Source organism: Zalophus californianus, chromosome 10 (genome assembly GCF_009762305.2).
Source record: "Zalophus californianus isolate mZalCal1 chromosome 10, mZalCal1.pri.v2, whole genome shotgun sequence".
In the NCBI taxonomy this organism is placed as follows: Eukaryota; Metazoa; Chordata; class Mammalia; order Carnivora; family Otariidae; genus Zalophus; species Zalophus californianus.
In genome coordinates, this window is record NC_045604.1 from 97,038,586 (window position 1) to 97,061,241 (window position 22,656).

General features: G+C 56.2%; 1 protein-coding gene and 1 long non-coding RNA gene across 9 annotated transcripts; one reads left to right on the plus strand and one right to left on the minus strand.

Annotated features, from left to right (window-relative positions):
• The first annotated feature begins 1,075 nt into the window (after positions 1 to 1,075).
• Positions 1,076 to 21,873, plus strand: FBXL19 (F-box and leucine rich repeat protein 19). 8 transcript variants are annotated; one of them, XM_027612836.1, is made up of 11 exons: positions 1,076 to 1,709; positions 4,299 to 4,461; positions 5,840 to 5,983; positions 6,087 to 6,173; positions 6,267 to 6,485; positions 6,997 to 7,158; positions 8,272 to 8,783; positions 15,495 to 15,658; positions 15,744 to 15,905; positions 20,572 to 20,790; positions 20,895 to 21,873. In XM_027612836.1, the coding sequence occupies exons 2-11, from the start codon at positions 4,399 to 4,401 to the stop codon at positions 21,071 to 21,073; spliced, it is 1,911 nt and encodes a 636-aa protein (XP_027468637.1). In that variant the 5' UTR covers positions 1,076 to 1,709; positions 4,299 to 4,398; the 3' UTR covers positions 21,074 to 21,873. The 8 variants fall into 8 exon arrangements, with proteins under 8 accessions (XP_027468637.1, XP_027468635.1, XP_027468638.1 ...); XM_027612834.1 differs by lacking the exon at positions 1,076 to 1,709 and adding an exon at positions 2,081 to 2,992 and having other exon boundaries at positions 4,261 to 4,461; XM_027612837.1 differs by lacking the exon at positions 1,076 to 1,709 and adding an exon at positions 2,081 to 2,992 and having other exon boundaries at positions 4,261 to 4,461; positions 6,997 to 7,029.
• Positions 10,282 to 21,957, minus strand: LOC113933103. The gene is made up of 4 exons (XR_003523243.2): positions 21,838 to 21,957; positions 20,859 to 21,036; positions 11,149 to 11,396; positions 10,282 to 10,583 (listed from the first exon to the last, which is right to left on the minus strand). It is a non-coding gene; the product is annotated as an uncharacterized LOC113933103 (long non-coding RNA).
• Between the last annotated feature and the right edge of the window lie 699 nt (positions 21,958 to 22,656).

Below are 22,656 nucleotides of genomic sequence, written 5' to 3' on the forward strand. Positions count from 1 at the left end.
TCCCGGACAGAAAAACCACACCCACCAAGTCTTCCACAGGGCCCTCTAACCCCTCTTCTCTCAAACACAGAAGAGAGAGGAGAGCAGGGGTGCTGGCTTGGGGTCAGAAGTGAGTAGTTTTCCGGGCAGAGTTGGAAGATCAAGAAGGCAGGTAAAAAGGCACAAAGGTGGGAAGCCTCATTGGCTCTGGCAGCTGAGACGTCTAGAGGGATGCTGGAGCTCAGGCTGGGCAGTACACACAACCTACAACTTCAGGCTGAAGAATCTGGCCAGGCTGCAGGACCTCAGTCAAATGGAGAATGGGCGCCCCCTGGGAGCAATGGTCGGTAGTGGACGCTGGAGGACTCAGATCAGGGGGGCGGGAGGTGGCGGTGGAGGAGGGGGTGCGGCTCAAGATGGGGGCCGACTGCCGGCCACAGTTTTCTTCTCACATCATCTAACCCCTTCCGGCATGACGGATTCCTGGGATCCCAGAAGAGCTGGGAAGGAAGGGACCTCGAAAAAGGAACTACCAACACGTGCCCCGTGTCAGGCCCTCAGCTGGGCACTTTCGTGAACATTGTCCTAACACACCTAACTCTACTTGGAGGTAGGTATCATTATCCCCATTGTTCAGATGAGAAAACCGAGGTTTGATGGCTTCCCAAGGAGGGGCGGGGATTTTGTATGACTTCAGAGCCTCTTCCCTGGAGTCCTCACGACCTGGAAGATACCGATTCCATGAGGTTTGGGGGAACAAGCATCCGGTGTGAGGCGCCCAAGCTTTCCGAGGGGACAACAGCGTGATGGTACTTTCGGCGAGAACCACGCCTCCCTTGTCGCGACAATACTGATTACTGTTGCTTTCCTTTAAGAGCCTTACCCTCAAATATGAAGTCCTTGCCACACGCGGGGGCGGACATTATATAGTCCTTAGATCTCCCGGACGTCTTTCTCCTTCACCCGCACTGAGCCCCACTAGTGACATAAATTCTACTCCTCCACTAGCGAGTGGAGGCGCGGGACTACAACTCCCGGCAGGTTGTTCAGAAGGAGGTGGTGGGGAGAGGAGGAAAGACACTCTCGCTTTCCGTAGGCTCGCAATTTGGCGTGTCCGCCGTGATGCACATTTCAACAGCCCACATCCTTTCTCTGGAGAGCTAAGGAAGGGACTACGTCCCCCAGCAGGCACTGCCGCAGAGAACAAGCGCTGGGCCGCCATCATCATTGTAGTCCTTTCCCGCGTTTCTGCAAGGGAACAGCCTTAGTGCATGGACTACAAATCCCAGGTCGCCGTCCCCCTTCCCTTCGGCCGCCATCTTTGCTGGTTGTCCCCGCCCCTTTCCCCTTCCATTGTCTCGACCAAAGATAATAGAGCGGAGCTGGGAAGACTGCAACTCCCGTCAGGCTCTGCACCACCGGGAGGGGGATTTCGATGTTTCAGGCGGGCGAGGTGCCCAAGGTGGTAGAATGAAGCGACGGGGAGAGGCCAGGTAGCCTGCCATCTTTATGGTAGTCTCTTTATTTTCGTGGTTCCGCCATTCTTAAGGCACACTAGAAGACTAGAAAACTACTATTCCCATCGCACCTCAAAAGACCGACTACTAGTCAGGTGTACGCCCCTCTTCCACCATCTTGCTTGTAGTTCTCGTTCCTTTTCACCTTTCCATTGTTCCTGACGAGTAGAAATGGCAGCGGGAAGGCAGCAGATGGACTGCGACTCCCGTCAGGTACCACACACGCGGAGGGTTGTGGACAGGAGGGCGTGTGAGTGCCTGGGAAGGAGGTCGGGTCGGGGGAGAAGGCCATCTTGTTTGTAGTCATCGTTCCCGCTCCTTCTCTATCCTCTGCAACGGGGAGCCTCGGGGCAACCGGACTATAACTCCCGGCACCCTCGGCTCCCGGCTTGGCACGCCCTCCGCCATCTTCTTTGTAGTCCCCGCTGGCCCCAGCATCCCATTGTTCCCACGGTATCACCGGCGTCCGCAGGACTACGATTTCCGTCGTGCCCTGCGCGTGTTCGTCCTGGAAAGTGGAGGTGGTGGGGAGAGGAGGGGGCAGGGGGCGGGGTTCCTCTGGGAGAAGGAGGGAGTAAAGAGGAGGAGGAGGAGGGAAGGAGGAGGGAGGGGTGGGGGAAGAGAGGAGGAAGGAGGAAGGAGCTCAGGAGGGATGAGAGAGGCGGCCAGGGCCCCGGGCCGAAGCAGCGCGGGGCCGGGGGACCAGGGGGGCTGAGGCACCCCAACTGCCCCCTCCCCCTTTCCCTGTCCCCTTCCATCCTTTCCTTCCACTCTCCGGCTTGAGGAAGGGGATTTATTCAAATTTTATTTAAATCCCTATCTCTGGAGGGTCGCGCGCTGGGGGGAGGGGGAGAGGGCGGGGGCGCGCGCAGGCTGGGGGGGCGGGGCCGGAGCAGCTTCCTTCACCCCCCTCCACTCGCCCGGTAGCCCTAGGGCAGGGGGCCGCAGTCTAGGGGCGGGCCCAGGGGAGGGGGGCAGGTTACAGGGACCCCCCCCTCCCCGGGAACCGGCGGTGGGCGGGGCTTGAACCCCGGAAACGGTGGGGGGCCCAGGCCTGGCCCTGGACCCCTGGGCAGTGGGGGCCGGGAAGGGGCCAGTTAAAGGGCCGGGGGCGCTGGGGAGAGGCGGGTGGGGGGAGGGGAGCTGTGACTCGGACCCGGGACTGAGTGGGGCCCGGGCAGAAGCTGAGCACCCTGCGCCCGAGGAGCCCCCGTTGGCCTGGGGGGGCTGAGGGACTGAGCCCCCCAGAGAAGGACCTCCCCCTGGAAGGGCCGCGCCGCAGCCCGTGGGAGGGCCTCGCCCCCGGCGCCCCCCATCTCCACTCGCCGCCGTCCCGGCCTCCGCCGGAGGGAGGGGCCGAGCGCCCTCGGGGGGCCGTGGACCCCGGCGTTCTGAGCGTTCCGCGCCCCGCGCCGCCCGGCCCCCCCGCCGCCGATGGCCGCCGACCCGCCGGGAGCTGCCGAGAAGGGAGAGATGGCTCCCGGGACACGTGTGAGGTGGGTTCATGCGGCTCCTCCTCACCCCCAGACCTGGGCAGCTCCCACTCCCATTCATCCTCAGCCCGGCCTCTCTCTACCTTCCCCGCCCCCAGCCTCGCCCTCTCTTTGCTCCAAACTCCTCTCATCTCCAGCCCTCCTTCCTGTTACCTCTCAACCCTGGGGAACTGGCCTTCCTTCCTAGACCCTGCTTCCCCTTGCAGACCCCCATCCCCGCCTGCAGTCGCCGCCCTCCAGGCCCCTCCCCTGGAGCGCTGGAGGGCCCCTTCCCCCCATGGATGGGTCTGGAAGTCCCTGGAAAGGGGGAAGCTAGGGTAAGACTCTGGCCACGAAGAGACCCCCTCCAGGCCTGCTGAGTCTGTATGGGATCTTGGAGGATCTGGTTTCCATGGGAAGGGGAGCCCAAGGGATTCTAGACAATTAGGGATGGAAAAGTAGCCTGGGAAGCTTGGGGGTGGGGGAGAAGACATGTAGGACTGAGCCCATCCTGAATTCTGTGGAGATGTCATGGTGGATTCTAGAATCCCAGGGAATCTGGGAGATTGCCCAGGCTGACCTGAGAGATCCAAGAGGAGAATGTCTTGGGGCAGAGGGAGCTCTGTGGGGAGCAGAGCAGTTGAGATCTTGGGTTGAGGAGGGGCTCTGAAGCAGCATGGGGGGGGTGTCTCAGAGCCCTGGGGATGGGGGAGGGCAAGCATCCCACTGGATCTGTTGACAATGTATAGGTTTTGGGGGAAGAGAGATTGGGTGGTAGTTGTGTGAGAGAGAGAGAAAGGAGGAAGGAAGAAAGGTCTAGAGCTTCTACCCAGGAATTTGTGGGTATCTTGGAGGTAAGTCTGGGGGAATTTTAGGTGGAGTGCATTTGGATACCAGGGGAAGAGTTGGGGCCTCTCTAAGGTAACTCCACGAACTAGGAGCCCTGGCTTTCCAAGGAGCTTTGGTGTGGGGATGTCAGTGCAGAGTCCCCAGTCCCTTTCCCTCCCGAGTAGGCAAGGGGATGCTGAGGAAGTGTTAGAGGAAAGAGGAGTGAGGTCAGGAAGCCAGTTCTCAGGTTCCCAGAGGAGCCAGGTGAGCGCTTTGGAGAGAGAGGCCTTGAGTAGAGGGAGTGGTGCCCACCCCCTGACCCCAGGAGGGATAGTCTCCTTGTTCCTTGCCTCCCCGGTGTAGGAGAGCCAGCTCTGGCTGCCTAGGAATGGGGGGAGCTACCGGGAGTTTCCCAGGCCAGGGCCTCAGTGGGCCCACCTGACCCTGCTTTCGTTCACCCACAGCCCTCGGCGTTGCTGACGCCCCCAATGTCGTCGAGCAGCCGGGGGCCGGGGGCCGGAGCGCGCCGACGCCGAACCCGCTGCCGCCGCTGCCGGGCCTGTGTGCGCACTGAGTGCGGGGACTGCCACTTCTGCAGAGACATGAAGAAGTTCGGGGGGCCCGGGCGCATGAAGCAGTCGTGCCTGCTCCGGCAGTGCACTGCCGTGAGTTCTGCCCCCAGCACACCCGACACCCCCGGGGCTTTGGGTGCCCTTCCCCAGCCGGCCCACGTACCTTTCTGGGCCAGCTGCTTCGTAGCACACACTGTAGAGTTGCTGTCTGTTCAAATATCCACCAGGCCCATTTTTGTCTCCAGTTGCGAGCGGGGGGCGATGTTAGGGCACCCAGAAGAATCTAACCCTGTGCTTACCTTCGCGTTTTTCCCGGCTTCAGAGGCACAGACCCATAGAGAGCTCAGCTCAGCCCCTCTTGTGCTCCTTCCTGGAGGAATCTGCGCACAGGGGCGCACTTCCAGAGCTGGCCCAAGGGAATAGGTCTTAGCCTTCCGGCCTCTTCCTCACCTGCCAGAGTGGTCTCGGATTTGAGGCCAGGCTCACCCTTTGTGTGACCTTGAACAGACACTTTGAACCTCAAGGTACCTTTCCTGTGAAAGATTTCCTTTGCTGAGTCGTAAAGATGAAGCAAGAGCATGGATGTGAGTGTGCCCAGCACACAGTAGGTATCAGAGAACATGAGTTTCTTCCTTTGAGCCCCCTTTGTGGCCCTTCTCCAGCAGCCTTGAGGAGCCAGCTGCATCCTGCACCCCCTCCTGGAGGACCGCCACCTCCTTTTTCCTCCAGCCCCTCTGCTGCCTCTTCACCCTACAGCCCCCCTCTTCTCTTTCTTTGTTCTCCAACCCTTGCCTCACTTTCCTTTTCCTCCTTTCCCTACCTCCTTTTTCCTTGGGCCTGTCTCCCAACCTTCAGCATCCCTCACGTGACTCTGTATTACCCTGCCTTCCTCCCCAAAGTCAAGTTGTCTGAGGGCTGCTCTCCCCTAGGACCAGCCAGCTGCCTTTAGCATGCCCAGGAGTCTTGCCAAAACCTGATTCATTGTAGGGTCCAGAGCAACCCTTGGGCTGCCCATTGTGCAAACTCAGAATCATCCCAAGCTGCGGCCACAGCCCCTGCAGCTCTCCAGCTCTCTCTTTTAACAGTATTGTCCTGTTTGCCACCGTTTCTATCCTTCCCCAAAGCCAGCAACAGTTTCAGGGTCACACACACATAGACCCTGACTCCAGCTGAAACATTTGCAACAGCAATAACAACTATGTATCCAGTGCCTCCCTGAGTGATCTCATTCTTCCCGAGGTCTTGCAAAGGAAAAATGCCTAGCCCCATTTTACAGATGGAGAAACAGACATAAGGAGGTTAAATCACTTGCTCAAGGTCATACTGCCAAAAAGGAACAGATTCAAGATTTGACCTAGCTTGACCCATGGGTTCTGAACCTCATCCAGCAGCTGGCCAGGCTCCTGAGAAGAAAGGGTCTTCCCCCTGTCGCTTGCTTTCGGGGTCCCTAATACTCCCTCTTCCCCAACAGCCCGTGCTCCCACACACAGCTGTGTGCCTCTTGTGTGGGGAGGCTGGGAAGGAGGACACAGTAGAGGGAGAGGAAGAGAAATTTGGTTTGAGCCTCATGGAGTGTACAATCTGCAATGAGATCGTCCACCCTGGCTGCCTGAAGGTGATGGCCCTGGGGGCCCTGGAGTCTGAAGGTGATGGCCCTGGGGAGCGCTGCCTCTGGGTTTACTGGCACCCTACATCCACTCCCTGCCCTCTGCCTACAGATGGGGAAGGCTGAGGGTGTCATCAATGCGGAGATCCCTAACTGCTGGGAGTGCCCTCGCTGCACCCAGGAAGGCCGGACCAGCAAGGTAGGGGTAGGGGCTGGGCTGGGTGCTGGGTTCTGCGTAGACAGTGGGTTGGGGAGCTGGAGAGAACCTCAACCCCAGCTTCCATCTCCCCAGGATTCAGGTGAGGGACCAGGCCGCCGCAGGGCTGACAACGGCGAGGAGGGCGCCAGCCTGGGGAGTGGATGGAAGCTGACGGAAGAGCCGCCGCTTCCACCACCCCCACCTAGGCGCAAGGGCCCCTTACCTGCTGGGCCCCCCCCAGAGGACGTGCCTGGGCCCCCCAAAAGAAAGGAGAGGGAGGCAGGGAATGAGCCCCCCACCCCAAGGAAAAAGGTGAGCCAGGGAGCATGCTTATTAGGTCCAGCCCAAGGGATTCTGGGAGCGGTAGTCTAGTTCCTTTTTGGGGAGGGTGGGCCTGGGAGGCTGTGCTCTGTGGGTTCTCCAAGGGGTTGTTGGGGGATGTAGTTCAGGAAATGTTGGGCGGGGGAAGGTGGAGCATGCTCGGTAGGGAGGAGAGGTACAGGTGAGGGGCACCTGGCCCTGGGCAGGGAAGCTTTGGGAGCCCTGGGTGCTTCAGGTAGGAGGGAGAGAGCATGCTCAAATTAGCTGCTACGGAGGAGGAAAGGAGGGGCTGGAAAGGGCCTGAGGGGGAAGAAAGAGAAGAGGAGAGCATGCTCAGTGAGCCAAGACACTGGTTGGGAAGGTGAGCATGCTCAGAGTTCTTCCCGAGATGTGGGCTTCTGGGATTTGTAGTCTAAGAAGCGAGCATGGATCTTAGTTTTGTGGACGATGAGGGGCTAATGGGGCCTCTCCCTTTCCCCATATTTCCCTCTTGCTCTGATAGGTGAAAGGAGGCCGAGAGAGGCACCTGAAGAAGGTGGGTGGAGACGCCTGCCTCCTCCGAGGATCGGACCCAGGCGGCCCCGGCCTTCTGCCCCCCAGGGTTCTGAATCCGAGCCAGGCTTTCTCGTCCTGCCACCCTGGGCTCCCTCCCGAGAACTGGGAGGTGTGCCGGGGACCTCCACCCTCCCCCTCCCATCTTTCCTTGCCCCACCCTCCACCCTGGAGACAGAGATCTGTCCCTTCCTGCTCACCTTGTCCTGCCCCTGCCCCATTTGGCCACAGTGGCATCTGGACCCCTGGGAAGAGTGGAGGGGGAGAGGTGGGTTGGGGCCAGGCCACAGGACTTTCCAGGAACCCCTGGGGTGTCGTCTGACCCATTTGCGTCATCTTTCCAAACCTTAAAGGGAAAAGAACTGAGTTCAAATCCCTGCCCACTGACTCCCTGTGTGGTCTTGGCAACTTGTCAGCTGCTCTGAGCCTCGGTTCCTCATCTGTGAAGGAGATGATACTACCTACCTTATCCACCCATCCCACAGAACTGTTTACATCTAATGAAAGTAAATGAGATTTGTGAACTGTGAAATGTACTTAGATTTGAGGAAGATGAGGCCCAGAGAGGTTAAAAGACTTGCCCAAGGTCCCACAGCAAAGCTAGAATTCAGATGTCACTTTGCACTGACACATGAATGCAAGGGTCTGCCTGATTATGTTCAAATCCTGCTTCTGCCATTTGTCAGTTTGTAACCTTGGGCAAGTCACTTGGTCTCTCTGAGCCTCAGTTTCCTTGAGTGTAAGGAGAGTGGTCCAGGTTGCCACTCCGTTGGAGCGCTGTGAGGATGTGGGTCCGTGAGTATGAGGTGCTCTGTCATTCTCATATCGTTGAGTAGACACTTGGAATCACCTAGTCCAGCGTTCCGTATTGTAGATGATGAGGCCGGGGCTTCCCAAGTTCACACAGAGAGGTGGTAGCCGAGCTGATAACTCAAAACGACATCTCTAACTGTTCTCCGTATTTCACTGCCTTTGGAAACTCATAAACTATTGAAACCTGGAAGGCTTCTAATTCTTTGAATCAGTGCCTTCACATGACAGATAAGGAGACTGAGGTCCAGAGAGGGACATGCTGCGGCTGAGGCCTCACGGCGTTCAGGGGCAGAGCCATGGCTGGAGCCCAGGACTGTCTCTCGGGCTGCTCATCCCCTGCTGACTCCTCAGGACAGGGAGGTGGGCAAGCACGTGTCGGGCCCTAGAACAGCCTCCCCCCATCTCCTTGCAGAAACCAAAGCCGCCTTTGGCCTCTGCTGAGGGCCCGGCCGTGCCATCCCCGTCCCCACAGAGGGAGAAGCTCGAGCGTTTCAAGCGCATGTGCCAGCTACTGGAGCGGGTCCCTGACACCTCCTCGTCCTCCTCGGACTCGGATTCCGACTCTGACTCTTCAGGCACATCGCTCAGTGAGGAGGAGGCCCCTGGCGAGGCCCGGAATGGGCGACGGCCAGCCCGGGGCAGCTCGGGCGAGAAGGAGAACCGCGGGGGGCGGCGGGCTGTGCGCCCTGGCAGTGGGGGGCCCCTCCTCAGCTGGCCCCTGGGCCCCGCCCCACCGCCCCGGCCCCCACAGCTGGAGAGGCACGTGGTCCGGCCCCCACCTCGAAGCCCTGAGCCCGACACACTGCCTTTGGCTGCTGGATCCGACCACCCGCTGCCCCGAGCTGCCTGGCTTCGTGTCTTCCAGCACCTCGGGCCCCGAGAGCTGTGCATTTGCATGCGAGTCTGCCGGACTTGGAGCCGCTGGTGAGTGGCCTGGACAGGCCTGGGTTCCCGCTTGCCGTATGACCTGCGACAGCCAGTTATGACCTCTCTGGGGCTTGTTCTTACGTTGATCATACTCCTATAGTATGGATGTTTTTTAGTCTGATATTTCCGTGTTTGCTGCGTGCAAATCCACTTTCCATTGTTTGAGCTCATTAACTCTCATAACAACCTTGTGAGGGTAGGTCCTATTATTCCTTTTTACAGATGAAGCTGAGGTCAAGGTTGTGGAGAGGAGATAGTGGAACCAGGAATTTGAACCCAGGCCCCATGGCTCCAGAATCTTTGCTCCTAATAACCGTCATTTATGAGCGTTAATGTGGCAAGCAGGGTGCTAAGTGCTGTCGCACATCACCCGGTTTGCTTTGCACAGTCCTTTCTCTGAGGACGGTCTCACTAGAGGTCCCATTTACACATGAGAAAGCTCTTTGCTGAGGTGGCCCCTGCCCTCTCAGAGGCAGCCATACTTCAGGCTCCTGACTCCCCTTGTCACTTCGCTATGCCCTGGAGCTGCCACCAGCTCCCTCTGCCTTTCCTCCCCCCATCTCCCCGCTGCTTCCTGAACCTTGCTTGTTCAGACATGTCGGTCATCCTCCCAAGCCCCTGGTCTCCCTCTTCGATCCTGCCCCCAACAAAATCCTCCCCCAGTCCCATCAGACTCCCACAGCACCCTGTACGCCTCACAGAGCACACAGAGGCCTTCACTCATTTATTCACGCTCATGTTCTCATCGCTTGTTACAGTGGGGCAGATACTGCGTCTGTTTTATCTGCGTGTTCCCAGCACAGGACAAGGGCAGTGGAGGTGCCCAAGAAGTAGTTCATTAAATGAGTACATTCAGGCTCTTTCCCAGGCACATCCTGTGCAGCAGGCGTCCTGGTGGGCACTTTGCAAATTGTGGGCTGCCTCGTTCCTCATAATCGCAGCCCTGTGGGAGGATGAGGGACACCTGAAGTCACAGCACAAGCTGGTGGCTGAACTTGAACTCCACTCCTTTTCCTTGGGACACTGGGGCACTAGCTCGCACCTCTGGTCTCTGGAGGCTGGAGAGCTGAGAGGAAACTGAGCTGAGAGGAGTGCGGGCTCTGGAGGCAGATTGCCTGTGTTTGAACCTTACTCTTCCCCTGATAAGCTGACAGCCACTGGGCTAGTTTCTTAACTTCTCTGTGCCTCAGTTTCTTCTTCATCTGTTAAGCCAGGAGAACCAAAGCATTTACTTCGTAGTGTCTTTATTTTTATTTATTTATTTTTATTTTATTATGTTATGTGAGTCACCATACGTTACATCATTAGTTTTTAATGTAGTGATCCACGACTCACCGTTTGCGTACAACACCCAGTGCTCCATTCGGTACATGCCCTCCTTAATACCCATCACCAGGCCAACCCATCCCCCCACCCCTCCCCTCTAGAACCCCCGGTTTGTTTCTCAGAGTCCATAGTCTCTCATGGTTCATCAGCCCCTCCAATTCCCCCCCTTCATTTTTCCATTCCTACTATCTTCTTTTTTTTTTTTTTAACATATAACGTATTAATTGTTTCAGAGGTACAGGTCTGTGATTCAATAGTCTTACACAATTCAGAGCACACGCTCTCCCCAAAGTCGTAGTGTCTTTATGAGCTAATGTACATAAAGAACCAAGGACAGTACCCAGGAAGTAGAAACTACTCAGTGCCCTAACTGTAACCTGTATTATTCGTTCAGTTACAAATATTGACTGAAAGCACAGACTTTATATCTTCAGAGTGTGGGCCTGGGCCCTTGCAGAGCTCCCAGTCAGCCTGCAACATAGAAGCAAAGAGAGCAATTGGTGGGGATCCCCACCCCTGCGCATGTAGTGTTTGGGGATATGTTGCTCAGGCCTCTTCAAGGCCAGCTCTGTGCCTGGCACGTGGGATCCAGGACCGAAGAGGACTTAATTTCTACCTCAAGGAGAGACTTGTGACCGGAAGTGGATGAAGCAGAGAGGCTGGATGGCACAGTGATTTTCAGCTTGGGCCCTGGAGTCTGGCACCCATGGGTGTCATCCACGGTGACTCGTGTCCTGCTTGAATATGTATAGCCGTGGGTGGATAACTCTACCTTTCAAGGCTTGTTTTCTCATCTGTAGTCTGGGGTTTATACTAATACCTTGTGGGGATTAAATGAAGTGGTTCTTGCAAAGCACTTAGCACAATACCTGAGAGGTACTAAACACTCAATAAAATGGTCGTTTTTGGTAAGGACGAGGGTAGGGCAGAGCAGAGGTACAGTGGGACCAGTCAGGAGGCTTGGGGGCTGGAGGGGTAGAGAGGAGGGACTGGGGCTGAGAATTTTTTAAGAAGCAGAATGGCTTGTGTTTGGTACCTGGGCAGCAGGGTGACGACTCTTCAGCTGAGTTTCTGGCCCACAAACCTGGGTGGGCAGGAGCGCTATTCCCCAAGCTCGGGAATACCAGAGGAGGAGCAGGTTCCAGGAACGCGAAGTGCTCAGGTTTGACATGTTTGGTCCGAAAGGCCTGTGGGCCAGTCAGGAGCTAGCAGGACGGCAGGTGCATGTACAGGTCAGATGCTGGAAGGATCCAGGTTTGGAAGTTCTCGCCCTGCAGGTAGCAGCTTCCAGAAAGAGGAGAGAAGACAGAATGTCAGTATCTGTCTTAAAATCAGTATCTAACAGTGAGTTAGAGAAAGACCAGCCAGAGACACGAAGGAGATGGTGGAAGTGTCCCGCAGGGGAGAGATTGAGGAAGGAGTGAATGATAGAGTGTAGGATGTTGGCAAGAGGTCGTGGGAGACCAAGGCCCACAAGTGGCAGTTGGATTTGCTACATGAGGCCCTGGTGTCCTTGGCTGTGCTACGTGGGAGTAGGGCACCAAAGCCAGGTCACATGGGGTTGAGAACATCAGCTCCAAGAAAGGGACTTGATCTGTTCGTTGCTGTGTCCCTAGTTTCTAAGATGGCGCCCGGCATCCAGTAGGTTCTAAGACATTACTGGATGGATGGATGGATGGATGGATGGATGGATGGATGGATGGATGGAAGTGAGGAAACCAAGATGGTGTGTGGAAAGAGGCAGTGAGGGTGGAGCCAGAGAGAAATTTGTAGGTGGGAGAGCAGGAAGTTGCAGGCTTTCCTGTCTGGTGGCTTTTATCTCCTCTTGGAGCTGGGAGGCAAAGTGAATGTACCAAGAGCAAGGGGAGGGGGGCAGGCAGAAGCAGCATGGTAGAGTTGTTGAGGCGCAGAAAAGAGGGTTGGAACTTTGGGGGACATGGGCAGAGGGTGGCGAGGAAGGGACTGGACCCCAAGGTCAAGGCCAGTTGGGGCTGGGAATAAAGGCCTGGAGACTGGTGGATAGGAGGACAGTGGTGGCATCGGGGAGCCCAGAGAGCTGAGAGTAAAGAACCAGGCTGTGAGCTCCTGCCTGGCATCAGTTGGGCTGGTACATCCGCATCCCCAAAGGGCCTCTGCAAGACAGAGGCTTAGGACCAGAATTTCAGATTTGGGAGGTGGGCTTAATAGGGGGCTGACTGGGTCGGGGTGGCCGGAGGCTAGGGTAAAATGAACTGGGTTAGGGAACTCGGACATCAAGCCCTGATGCCCCCGGATGACGGCAGGCCGTGCCTCTTAGCAGTTCTTCCTACCCCTCACCTTAGTGTCATTCCGCAGCTTGGAAAGGACCCATGCATGGTTCCCTGCTGCCCTCACAGTGAACTCCCACAGCCCTGCTAGACATTTGCACACGTATAGTACCTCAGTGACTGCACTGAATGACGGTCCCACCAGGCATTGCAGCCTCCTTGCCACGGTGTGCCACCCCAGCCTCCTCTGCAGTCTCCCCCCTCCCCCTTCCTCAGACACAACTCAAGCGCTCAGTCCAGACCAGCTTGAGTTAAAGCCTGGTTCTGCTGCCACTTAGTAGCCGTGGGACCTCAAACAAGTTTCCCAACCTCTCTGGGACCTCATTTTCCTTAACTCTAAAAAGGAGGTTATAGTAAAAGTATTTACCTCCTAGGGCTGTTGTGAGGTTGACTGCCTAATGCACAGACCAGTACCTGGCCCATAGTAACCTTTGATAAACACTAGGTATTAATGCTGTAGTCCTCCCCATCTTCCTCATTATTAAGGTGAGGTGTGGATTGCCCTTTGTTCCTGCTGCCTGAATTTCTCAGAGCGCTCCGTTTTCTCTCTCTGTCCCAGGCCTGGATGCTGGTTCTTCCCCATCTGGAACATACATCGTCTTCCCACTTCTGTCTCCCTGGGAGGCGCCCTGTCCCGTCCTCTTGTTGACTCTGACTATATCCCTTGCTGCTTCAGTTACCGTGGACTGGCTGTGTTTCCCCCGGTTTCCTGACAGTGCAGCGGAGGCTGGACACTTAGGATCTGTAGGGCCCTGAGTGATTATTGGCTGCCACTCTGAGGTTTAAACCCAGTGTCCTGGTCATTCAAGGGCAAAGGGACCAATTAGTTCAAGCCAAGAAAAGTCATGGGAGACTTCCTGGAAGAGGAGACACTGGGGCTGAGTGTGGAAAGCTCTGGGTTGGTTGGCATTTCGGGCAGAAGCACAACATGTGCCAATATATGTTGGCACCAGGCAGCATTGTGTGTCTATCGGCGGGCAGGTAGTTCGATGTGGCTGTTGTGGAGTATGATACAGAAGCAGTTGGGGGCCTGTGTGTGCCCCCAGGGGGGAAGGGTTCCCTTCTAGCCATGGAAGATCCAAGGGCTTCAGGGTGATCGTGGCAGTTGAGCTGAGACTCAAGCCTGGGTTGGAGTGGGCAGGATTTCACCGAGGGGAATGAGAAAAGGGGCAGAAGCTCGGTTGAGGGTAGGCTGGGTTTTTTCCTTTTCTGTTTTGTAATCGGAGAGATTTGCAAGTGGTTATTGGTCGAGTGGAAGGAACCAGGAGGAGAGGCTATAATAGCAGGAGGGGGGAAAGGGGGAAGAAGCGGCAGGCGGCACCGAGAAGTGGGGTTGTTTGGATTGAAGCCTTAGTGTCCGTGCCCCCAGTAATTCCCTAAAATGTCAGATGGGGCTCTGTGGAGAACGCCTGGCAGTTTCAAGTGGCGCAAAACCATGGCTTAATCCTTGTATTAGTTTTGAAAAGGAAGTGTCTCCGCTGGGTGCTATTGTATGTTTAACACCTCTGTAATACTTATCTCCCTGTTTAACAAAAATAGTCTTCAGGTGGTAGCCTAAAGCCTAATAGTCCCGGTCGGTTTTTATTGTATGTATCTCTAAGGTTAACATTTTTATGTGAAGCAATACTGTTTATTTTTAAATTAATTAATTAATTTATTTATTTATGAGAGTCAGAGAGAGAGAGAGAGGCAGAGGCAGAGAGAGAAGCAGGCTCCCCGCCGATGCGGGACTTGATCCCAGGACCCTGGGATCATGACCTGAGCCGAAGGCAGACGCTTAACCATCTGAGCCACCCAGGTGCCCCAGCAGTACTGGTTTTAAGTGCAAGGAGGGGATCTATTGAAAGATAAATTCACGTTCTGAGAGAAGGGGATAGCAACTAACTGGAGTTGGTAACCACTGCTCCAGCCCCGAGCTTCTCGAAGGGAAAGCGCTCAGAATGGGGTGGTGGGAGGGAGGTCAGACACAGCTTCCTGGGCCTTCCCCACCCCTGCTGCTTCTGACACAGTCCGTCTAGCCCAGTGGGAATTTCCTGACATGCTTTTGAGAACTGGAAGAGAGTTTTCAGACTAAGTCTCGAGGAACTCTAGTGTGCCACAAAGTGTTCACAGATGACCTTGGGAGAGGTGGGGAAGGGTTCCTTGGTAAAATAAGTTTCGGAGGGCCTTCTCTGGTTCACTGCATGTCGGACCCGTCAGGGCTGTCAGGGATCAGGAAAGCTGTTTAACTTTGTGTAGGCCTCATTCGTCTTTGGAACTTTGATTCCTGGGCCCTACCAAGCCTTCCATAAACATTGAGTGGATAAATGAAAAGCTGTAGATGATGTGTATTGTGGGGGAGCGCTCAGTGGAAGCTTCAGGGACTTCATGCCGGCTTCGCACCATTCATTCATGCAACAAATGTGCAACGGGTAACCCCTGGCACAGTGCTAGGTACTGGCGCTACCAAAGGGGAAAAGCCGTCTTGCCCTGGTAGGGCCTACATTCTAGTTGGAGGGACACAGTAACCCGAGACAGGAGGTAACAGGGCTGTAAGTCGAGCCTTGGGCAGCTGGCCATCAGAATGGGCCAGATGTGGCTCAAAGGCAGAGATGAATAGAGGAGATGAGATGTTCCCACGAGTCACCATAACTTAGCCAGGGAGAACTCCAGAAGCACAAGGTGGGGGTGGTGGGGGCTGCTGACAGATCCCTTTGGTGTTACATCAAATACAGTGTGTAGGGTGTTTGTGTCTTTGGCAGAGTGCTTTATAAGCTGTAAGGTCTAAAAACTGCAGCGACCTCATTTGATCTCACAGTAGCCCTGTGGGGCAGGCTGAGTCTGGGTCATTATCTTCATTTTACAAGTGGAGCGTCTGAGGCTCAGGGAGAGGAATGGACCTGCCTGGGGTCTCGCATCCAGTTAGTGATGAAACTGAGCCCCAAACCCAATGCCCTTGGCCCGAGGCTGGGTACTTCCTGCCACCCCTGCTGTCTTTGTGGGCCAGGACAGAGCTGTGGCGGATGAACTCTTGAAGTAGGGAGTTTCGCAGGCTCCCTAAGAGCTGAGGGCTCTGTCTCCCTCTTGTGGCTGATAGGTGCTATGACAAGCGTCTGTGGCCTCGAATGGACCTGAGCCGGCGAAAGTCACTGACCCCACCCATGCTCAGTGGTGTGGTTCGTCGCCAGCCCCGAGCCCTGGACCTCAGCTGGACAGGTGTCTCCAAGAAGCAGCTCATGTGGCTTCTGAACCGTCTGCAAGGTAGGGTGGGATGGCAAGGTAGGACAGGGTGAAGAGGGAGACAGTGCTGGGATGGAGCACCGACTTCCTGACCTCCCCTGCCTAGGCCTGCAGGAGCTGGTGCTCTCCGGCTGCTCCTGGCTCTCTGTCTCTGCCCTGGGCTCAGCCCCACTGCCAGCCCTGCGGCTCCTGGACCTTCGCTGGATTGAGGATGTTAAAGACTCCCAGCTCCGCGAGCTGCTGTTGCCTCCACCAGACACCAAACCAGGTGTGGTGTCTGTTGGCTCATCTGTAGATGGGTTGGGCAGGGGAAGGGGGGTGGGTATGAGGCCTCCAAGGTCTCTTCCAGCTCATGCTGGATGTTAAGAGATTTGAAGAAAGGGCAGAACGCATGAGTTTGGTTAGGAGGCCTTGCTTGGCCACCGTTCATTCGTTTACTTCCCTGCTGTGTGTTGGGCCCTGTGATAGGAGCTGTGAGGGAACAGGGATGAAGGGGAAGTGGCCCCTGTGCTCCAGAGGGGAGATGATTATGTGATGAAACATGGTATAAGACAGGAGGATGGCATAAGAATTCTAGAAGAAGCCAGGGGCCTGGCTGATGGCAGATAGGAGTGAAGTCACTGGGTGTGGTGGGCGCTCCTGAAGAGCCTCCTCCAAGGGGTGCAGCAGCAATGGCCATGGAAAATGCAGGCCCAAGATGGCCAGTCACTTCCATTCGTCAAGAGGAGCCAGACACGTGGATTTTCCTGTGACATATCCTTGATTTTAAATGACAGCAGTTAATTTAACATTCTTTTCAAATTCATGTGTGGATCGGTACATATATGGCTGAGCAATAGATTTGGCCCCTGTGCCCCCTTCCCCTACGGTAAAAGAATAAGGGTTTTCCTGAGGGAATGGAGCAGAAAGAGGGATCCAGTTGACTTGGAAGGTTGCATCAGGGTGGTGGTATCCTCTCCCGTCAGGCCTGCTACCTTTTCAGCCTGGGTCAGGCCTGGGTACCCTGTCAGGTAAAGACAGCTTTTACTATTGGACACATACTCCGGCCTTGGCCCTCTGTAGGGCCCTGGAGACCTCACATAGCCCCAGTCCCTACCCTAGTAGAACCCCAGTAGTGCAGAAGAGAGAGAATCAGAAACAGAAGGTTACAGGGTGATACGGTGGAGGCTGTGGTTGGGTGTGGGGAGCAGAGAGAGAATCCCTCCTTGAGGAGGTGCTGTTTGAACTGACTCCTGAAAGGGACAGGGTTGTCCCAGGGAGTGTGAGGCAGGAGTAAGCACTTCCGTAGGGAATGAGGCCCATACTGGTAGAGGGGAATGCTGGAAGCAGACGCCCGTCACAACGGAGGTGTGGGTCAGGAGCACTGAGGCCTGGGGGCTCCTTCCTTGTCTAGCCAGGAGATGGGATGCTCACAATACAATAGCTTCTCTGGCCAGGGGAACCATCCAGAAGGGCAAATCTGTCCGTGTCACCCCTGTGCTCTAAACTCCACTCCTCATAATCTCCCAGTGCTCTTTGGATAAAGACTAATACATTGTCACTAAGGCCTGGCATGGTCTGGCTCCCACTGACCTGTGCCATCCCCACATTTCAGCCTCTTCAGCCTCCTTGCCAAGGTTCCCTCCAGCCCTCAGCCCTTTGCTTAGTCCTTTTTGTCTAGAATGCTGTACCCCCCCTTGTCTAATTAACACCTAATCATTCTTCAGGCCTCAGCAAAAACGCCACTTCCTCCTAGAAGCCCTCCATGATCCCCCCCCCCCCCCCCCCGAGATCAGGGTTCCTTTAGAGCTTTGAGAGCAGTTCCCTCCCAGCTATCACTGCATGGTGGTGAAGTGATTTGATGGAAACCCATTTCCTCTCCAAGTTCTAAGCTTTGGGAGGGCAGGGGCTGTGCTCACCCCAGAGCCTTGCTTTCACAGCTCACTTTTCAGTTCCCTTCTTCCCACTCCACCAACCCCACCCCCCCACCCCCCCACCCCCCACTTCACAGCAGCCTTGGAAGGAGGTAGAGAAGCATCTAGGATTCTTCTTTCTATCTGGACAAGGCACCAGAGGCTCAGAGGGGTTGACTGACTGCTGCAAGTCACACAGGCAGAGCTAGACCGGAGAACTCCCCATTGCCCACTCTTACCGGAATTGGACTGAGCCAGGGAGATTTGGGTGGGGGTGAGGGTGGGCACTGGGAACCGCGGATTCCAGGAGGTGAGAAAGTGCTGGTTGGCAGGCACCCTGATACCAGTTCCTCCTGCCTGAACTACCTCAGGAGCTTGCAGTGATGAGCCTTCCAGGCCCTGAGACCTATTGTAGTGTTGGGACTCTACACCCACTTTTCTTATCTTGGCTCCCTGGCTCTGGGCAGCATTCCTTGAGCAAAACTTAAAAGTTCTTCTATTTCCTTGTGTTTGTCCCTGCTGTTCTCTGCCTGGCCTGCTCTCATCCCACTCTTCACGTTCAAATCCTTGAAAGCCCAGCTTAAATGCTGCCACCTCAGTGAAATCCTTGCAGATGCCCACTTCCCCTGCCCAAGCCAGAAGTGACCTGTCTGTCCTCTGCTTCCCTCTAATGACTTTTAGCTGTGGCCCAAGATTGAGGGCATCTGTAGATGGAGCCCCTTCCCAGGTTCTCAGCTCCTCAAAGGAAAAAACGAGGCAGAATTCAGAGTTTGCCAAGTCAAGTGCCCACAAAGATGGCCTGGCAGGTGACAGAGGCGACGCGCTTGGGGAATGGCTTTAGGGGATAGCATCTTGCAACCTAGTTCCCAGCTAGTCCTTTTCAGGTGAAAGGGATAGCCCAGTGGTGCCAGATCTTATAATTTTTCGGAGAAAAGCTCTATCTAAATTTCTTTATGGAAATGTCCTTTTCGTAGCGTTCGTCATTTGAGAAAAATTTCAGCACTGTGCAGATTCCATAACACATTTGGGTAGGCTAGTTTCATGAGTTGGTGATATCTGATCTGGTTTATCTATTATGGGCTAGGCTGGTGCCTGGGAGGCAGATAGTGTTGTGGTATGTTTGGTCTGGCGTCCTCTGTTACTTCAGTCATGTGACCTCGGACAGATTGCTTTAATGATTTGAGCCTCAAAGTTCTCATCTGTAAGCAGGAGTGATAATCACATAGCTGTGGTTCTTAGAGTGTGGTCCAGACCAGCAGCATCACCATTACTGGAGAACTTGTTAGAAAAACAAGCTCTGAGGCCCTACCTTAGATTCCCTAACCTCTTGTGGGTCCAGCAACCATTTTAGGCAGCCCTCCAGGGGACGCAGAAGAGCCCCTGGCCTAGGGGCAGGCCCCCACTTGGGCCCCTTGGCTGGTGCCTGGCCCACACTGAGTGCTCAATTAATGGTGGCTGGTTAGTTTAGGCACTTAGTTTAAAAAACAAAAAAACTTAGGGGCACCTGTGTGGCTGTCGGTTAAGCATCTCTTGATTTCTGCTCTCAGGTCATGATCTCAGGGTCAACAGATGGAGCCACCCGTCGGGCTCCATGCTGGGCATGGAGCCTGCTTAAGATTTTTTTTTTTTTATTTATTCATGAGAGACAGAGACAGAGAGAGAGAGAGGCAGAGGGAGAAGCAGACTCCCTGCTGAGCAGGGAGCCCGATGCGGGACTCGATCTGGGATCATGACCTGAGCCGAAGGCAGACGCTTAACCATCTGAGCCACCCAGGCGCCCCGCCTGCTTAAGATTCTCTCTCTCCCTCTGCCCCTCCCCTCCCCTCTCCTCTCAAAACTCAAAATGCAGGAATGTGGTAGATACAATAAAAGAAAAGCAGGCTACATGCCACATGCTTTGGGTGTAGAGATGAGGGACATGAGTTCTTCTTCCCTGGAGATGAGGGAAGAAGTGGTCTCTAACCTCAGATCTAAAAGCCAGGGACACCAGCCAGGCATAGGATCGAACATTAGGTGTCCGTGGGCAGAGTCTCAGAGCAGGGTCACCTGTGGAATTTGGCCCAGGTGTTTGGGAGTGTGGGGGGGGCGGTTAGGAACAGAGACAGGGATGAGCCTTTATAAGAACTGGAATGTTCTAAACAAGGAGGTGCCCTCAGAGTTTTTAGTAGAGGAGGGATGGTGCCCCACTTTTTTTTTTTTAAGATTTTATTTATTTGAGAGGGACAGAGATAGCGAGAAGAGAGCACAGTGGGGAGGAGAGGGAGAAACAGGCTCCCTGATGAACCGGGAGCCTGACATGGGGCTCGATCCCAGGACCCCAGGATCATGACCAGAGCCGAAGGCAGATGCTTAACTGACTGAGCCACCCAGGTGCCCCCTGCCCCACTTGTTTGTGAGCACAGTTCTCTTTGAATGCCAGGAAGGAGAGGAGAGACTGGACCGGGTGAGGAGGCTGGGGCAGGAGTTGAGGCAAGAGTGGTGTTGTCCCCGAGGGGCGCCCGGGGAATGGAGGGGAAGGGATCCAGCTGGTGATGTTACTAATGGAAGGAGAGGGAAGTAGGAGAGCCTGGGGTGGCAGTTCCATTAGGGATGGCATTTGTCGAATGAGTGAATATATACTGAGCACCTATGTCTCAGTTGCTAGGGACAGAGCAAGAACAAGACAAAAATTCTTGCCTTTGTGGAACTTACATTCTAGTGGGAGGAGAGAAAAAAATAGGTTCCATGGTGAGAAAAGGGGGGGGGACAATAATGGCAGGGAAGGGGTAGGAGTATGTGGACTGTTACCATAGCAAATGGAGTAATCATGGAGGGTCTCACTGAGGAGGTGATGTGAGCAATGGATAGATTAGATGAGGTCAGGTTGAATGGGTGTTTGGGAGAAGAGCAAGCCCTGTAGAGAACGCAGGTGGAGGCTCTGTTATCGTGGAAGCAGGTTTAGGGGGTGGTGAGCGATGGGAGTGTGGAGAGGCGGCTGGTCTGGCTGCCGAGGGGCAGGCACAGGAGTAGCCGGGGGTGCTGACCTCTTAACTGCCTGCCCAGGGCAAACGGAGAGCCGTGGGCGGCTGCAGGGGGTAGCAGAGCTGCGCCTGGCAGGCCTGGAGCTGACAGATGCCTCCCTGCGGCTCCTGCTGCGCCACGCACCCCAGCTGAGTGCCCTGGACCTGAGCCACTGCGCCCACGTCGGGGACCCCAGCGTCCACCTCCTCACAGCTCCCACTTCCCCACTCCGCGAGACCTTGGTGCACCTCAATCTTGCTGGTAAGCATCCTGTCTGTCCATCCTGCTAGCGTGTTGGTCCCCGTGGCCAGTGCCCACCCCGTACTCACCTTCGTGGTCTCCGCCGCCACTGCCGCCCCCCTCAGGTTGCCACCGCCTCACGGACCACTGCCTCCCGCTGTTCCGCCGCTGCCCGCGCCTTCGCCGCCTAGACCTGCGTTCCTGCCGCCAGCTCTCACCTGAAGCTTGTGCCCGGCTGGCAGCCGCTGGGCCCCCTGGCCCCTTCCGCTGCCCAGAGGAGAAGCTACTTCTCAAGGACAGCTAGTTGGGTGCCCCCCACCCTCCCCCAGGACTCATCAAGAGCCTTGGACCTCGGGCCTTCATTTTATCCCTGCCAGGAGGCCAGGTTACCCACCTCATGACTTGGGATTCCTGCCCAGGGACTCGAGCCAGCCTCCCCCCTCTCTACCCCCTGCACTGATATCTCTGGGGGTGTCTCCTTCCCATCCCTTCTCCCTTCCACCTGTTTCATTGTCCATCCCCTGGGGGGAGTGGGTCAGAGGTACAGGGGGGTGCTGAGCCAAAGGGATGGTGGGAGGGGGGGGTAAGGTGCAAGTTTGAGGGAGGGAAATGGGGAAAGGGTACCTGCACACAGGATACTGGGAGCCAGGGGGCTGGGGGAGGTGGAGGATGGGCTGGGGGAGGGGGGGCAGAAAGCAGACCACCAAGGGTTCAGGGAACAAAGACCAGACACTTGGAGTTGGGGGGTGGGGGTGGGGCCAAAAAGGGAAACCAGAGGAGCAATTGGGGATCCACGTGTCAGAGATGGGGGGGGGACTCGGGGAACCAGGGGAAAGCCAGGGCTGAGAGAGGGGTGGGGGCAAAGAGCAGGTGTGGGGGCAGTAGTACCCCCCTCAGGGGGTCACACCCCTCTCCTTACTCCCTCCCCAGATTTCAGTTCCTTCCCCCCCAACCCTGACTCCTTGAACGTCACTGACAATGGCAGCTATTGCGAGGAGTGGGGGCCGCGGGCCTACCCGCTGTTCAGCGTGGCCCAGGGGAGTGGTGAGGGGTACCCCAGCCCCCTACCTGTCTCCCCGCACAATACTTGAACATTCATCTGTACTGAAGTGTTACTTGAACCGGGGGAACCTCGGACCTGGGGGAGCCGGAGTGAGGGGACTGATCGGCTTGGACTGAGACTGGTCTGGTGGGCACCCAGCTTGGACTGCGCCACCCCCAGGCTCTCTCTTGCTTTACTGTATTGAGCAGCTCCACCCCTCCTGACCTAAGGTGGGGGTGGGGGTGGGGTGCCAGCCCAATGATGGGGAAGATGGGACTCCTCCAGCTTGGCTCTTCCCACTCTTTCATCGTCATGGAAACTTGTATCCCATTTGCCCAGGGAACTGCCACTCCTGGTTGCCATGGAAATAGCAGCCAATGGACACCTCCCGAAGCCAGTGCTAAGGCTGGAAATGGCCCCTCTTAGTTGCCATGGGAACTTAGTAACAGACTCGGCCCTCCCCCACCCTCCTCGGGGCGGGGGGCGGGGCTTGGGGAGCCAGGGGGAGGAGCTGGGGCCAGGTCCCGCCCCTCAGCCCCGGTCCCACCCCGGGGGAGCCGGGTTGTACCATGTAGGGGAGGGGGGATCTATCCACATACCTCAGGTAACAGGGAGGTGCGAGGGTGGGGGGAGGGACTGGGCGGACCAAAGGCCGGAGGGGAGGGGGTTCTGGGTATCGCGAAAGGCTTGAGGATGGGGCCGCTTGGGGGAGGGGGAGGAGGCAGCCCGGCGGGGGCAAGTGGGGGTCCCAGCCGGGCTGGGCCCCTGGGCCCCAGGTCTGTACAATACGGTTTGCTATAAAACTCAAAATCTTCCAGCCAGGGCCGCCGCATTCGTGTGTCTCT

Excerpts from the sequence above, each read along its gene's own strand:
- FBXL19 (XM_027612834.1), top strand. The coding sequence starts at position 4,285 with ATGTCGTCGAGCAGCCGGGGGCCGGGGGCCGGAGCGCGCCGACGCCGA. Across the intron at positions 4,462-5,839 it reads TGCTCCGGCAGTGCACTGCC|CCCGTGCTCCCACACACAGC; the intron begins GTGAGTTCTGCC and ends CTTCCCCAACAG. Across the intron at positions 15,659-15,743 it reads GCTTCTGAACCGTCTGCAAG|GCCTGCAGGAGCTGGTGCTC; the intron begins GTAGGGTGGGAT and ends TCCCCTGCCTAG.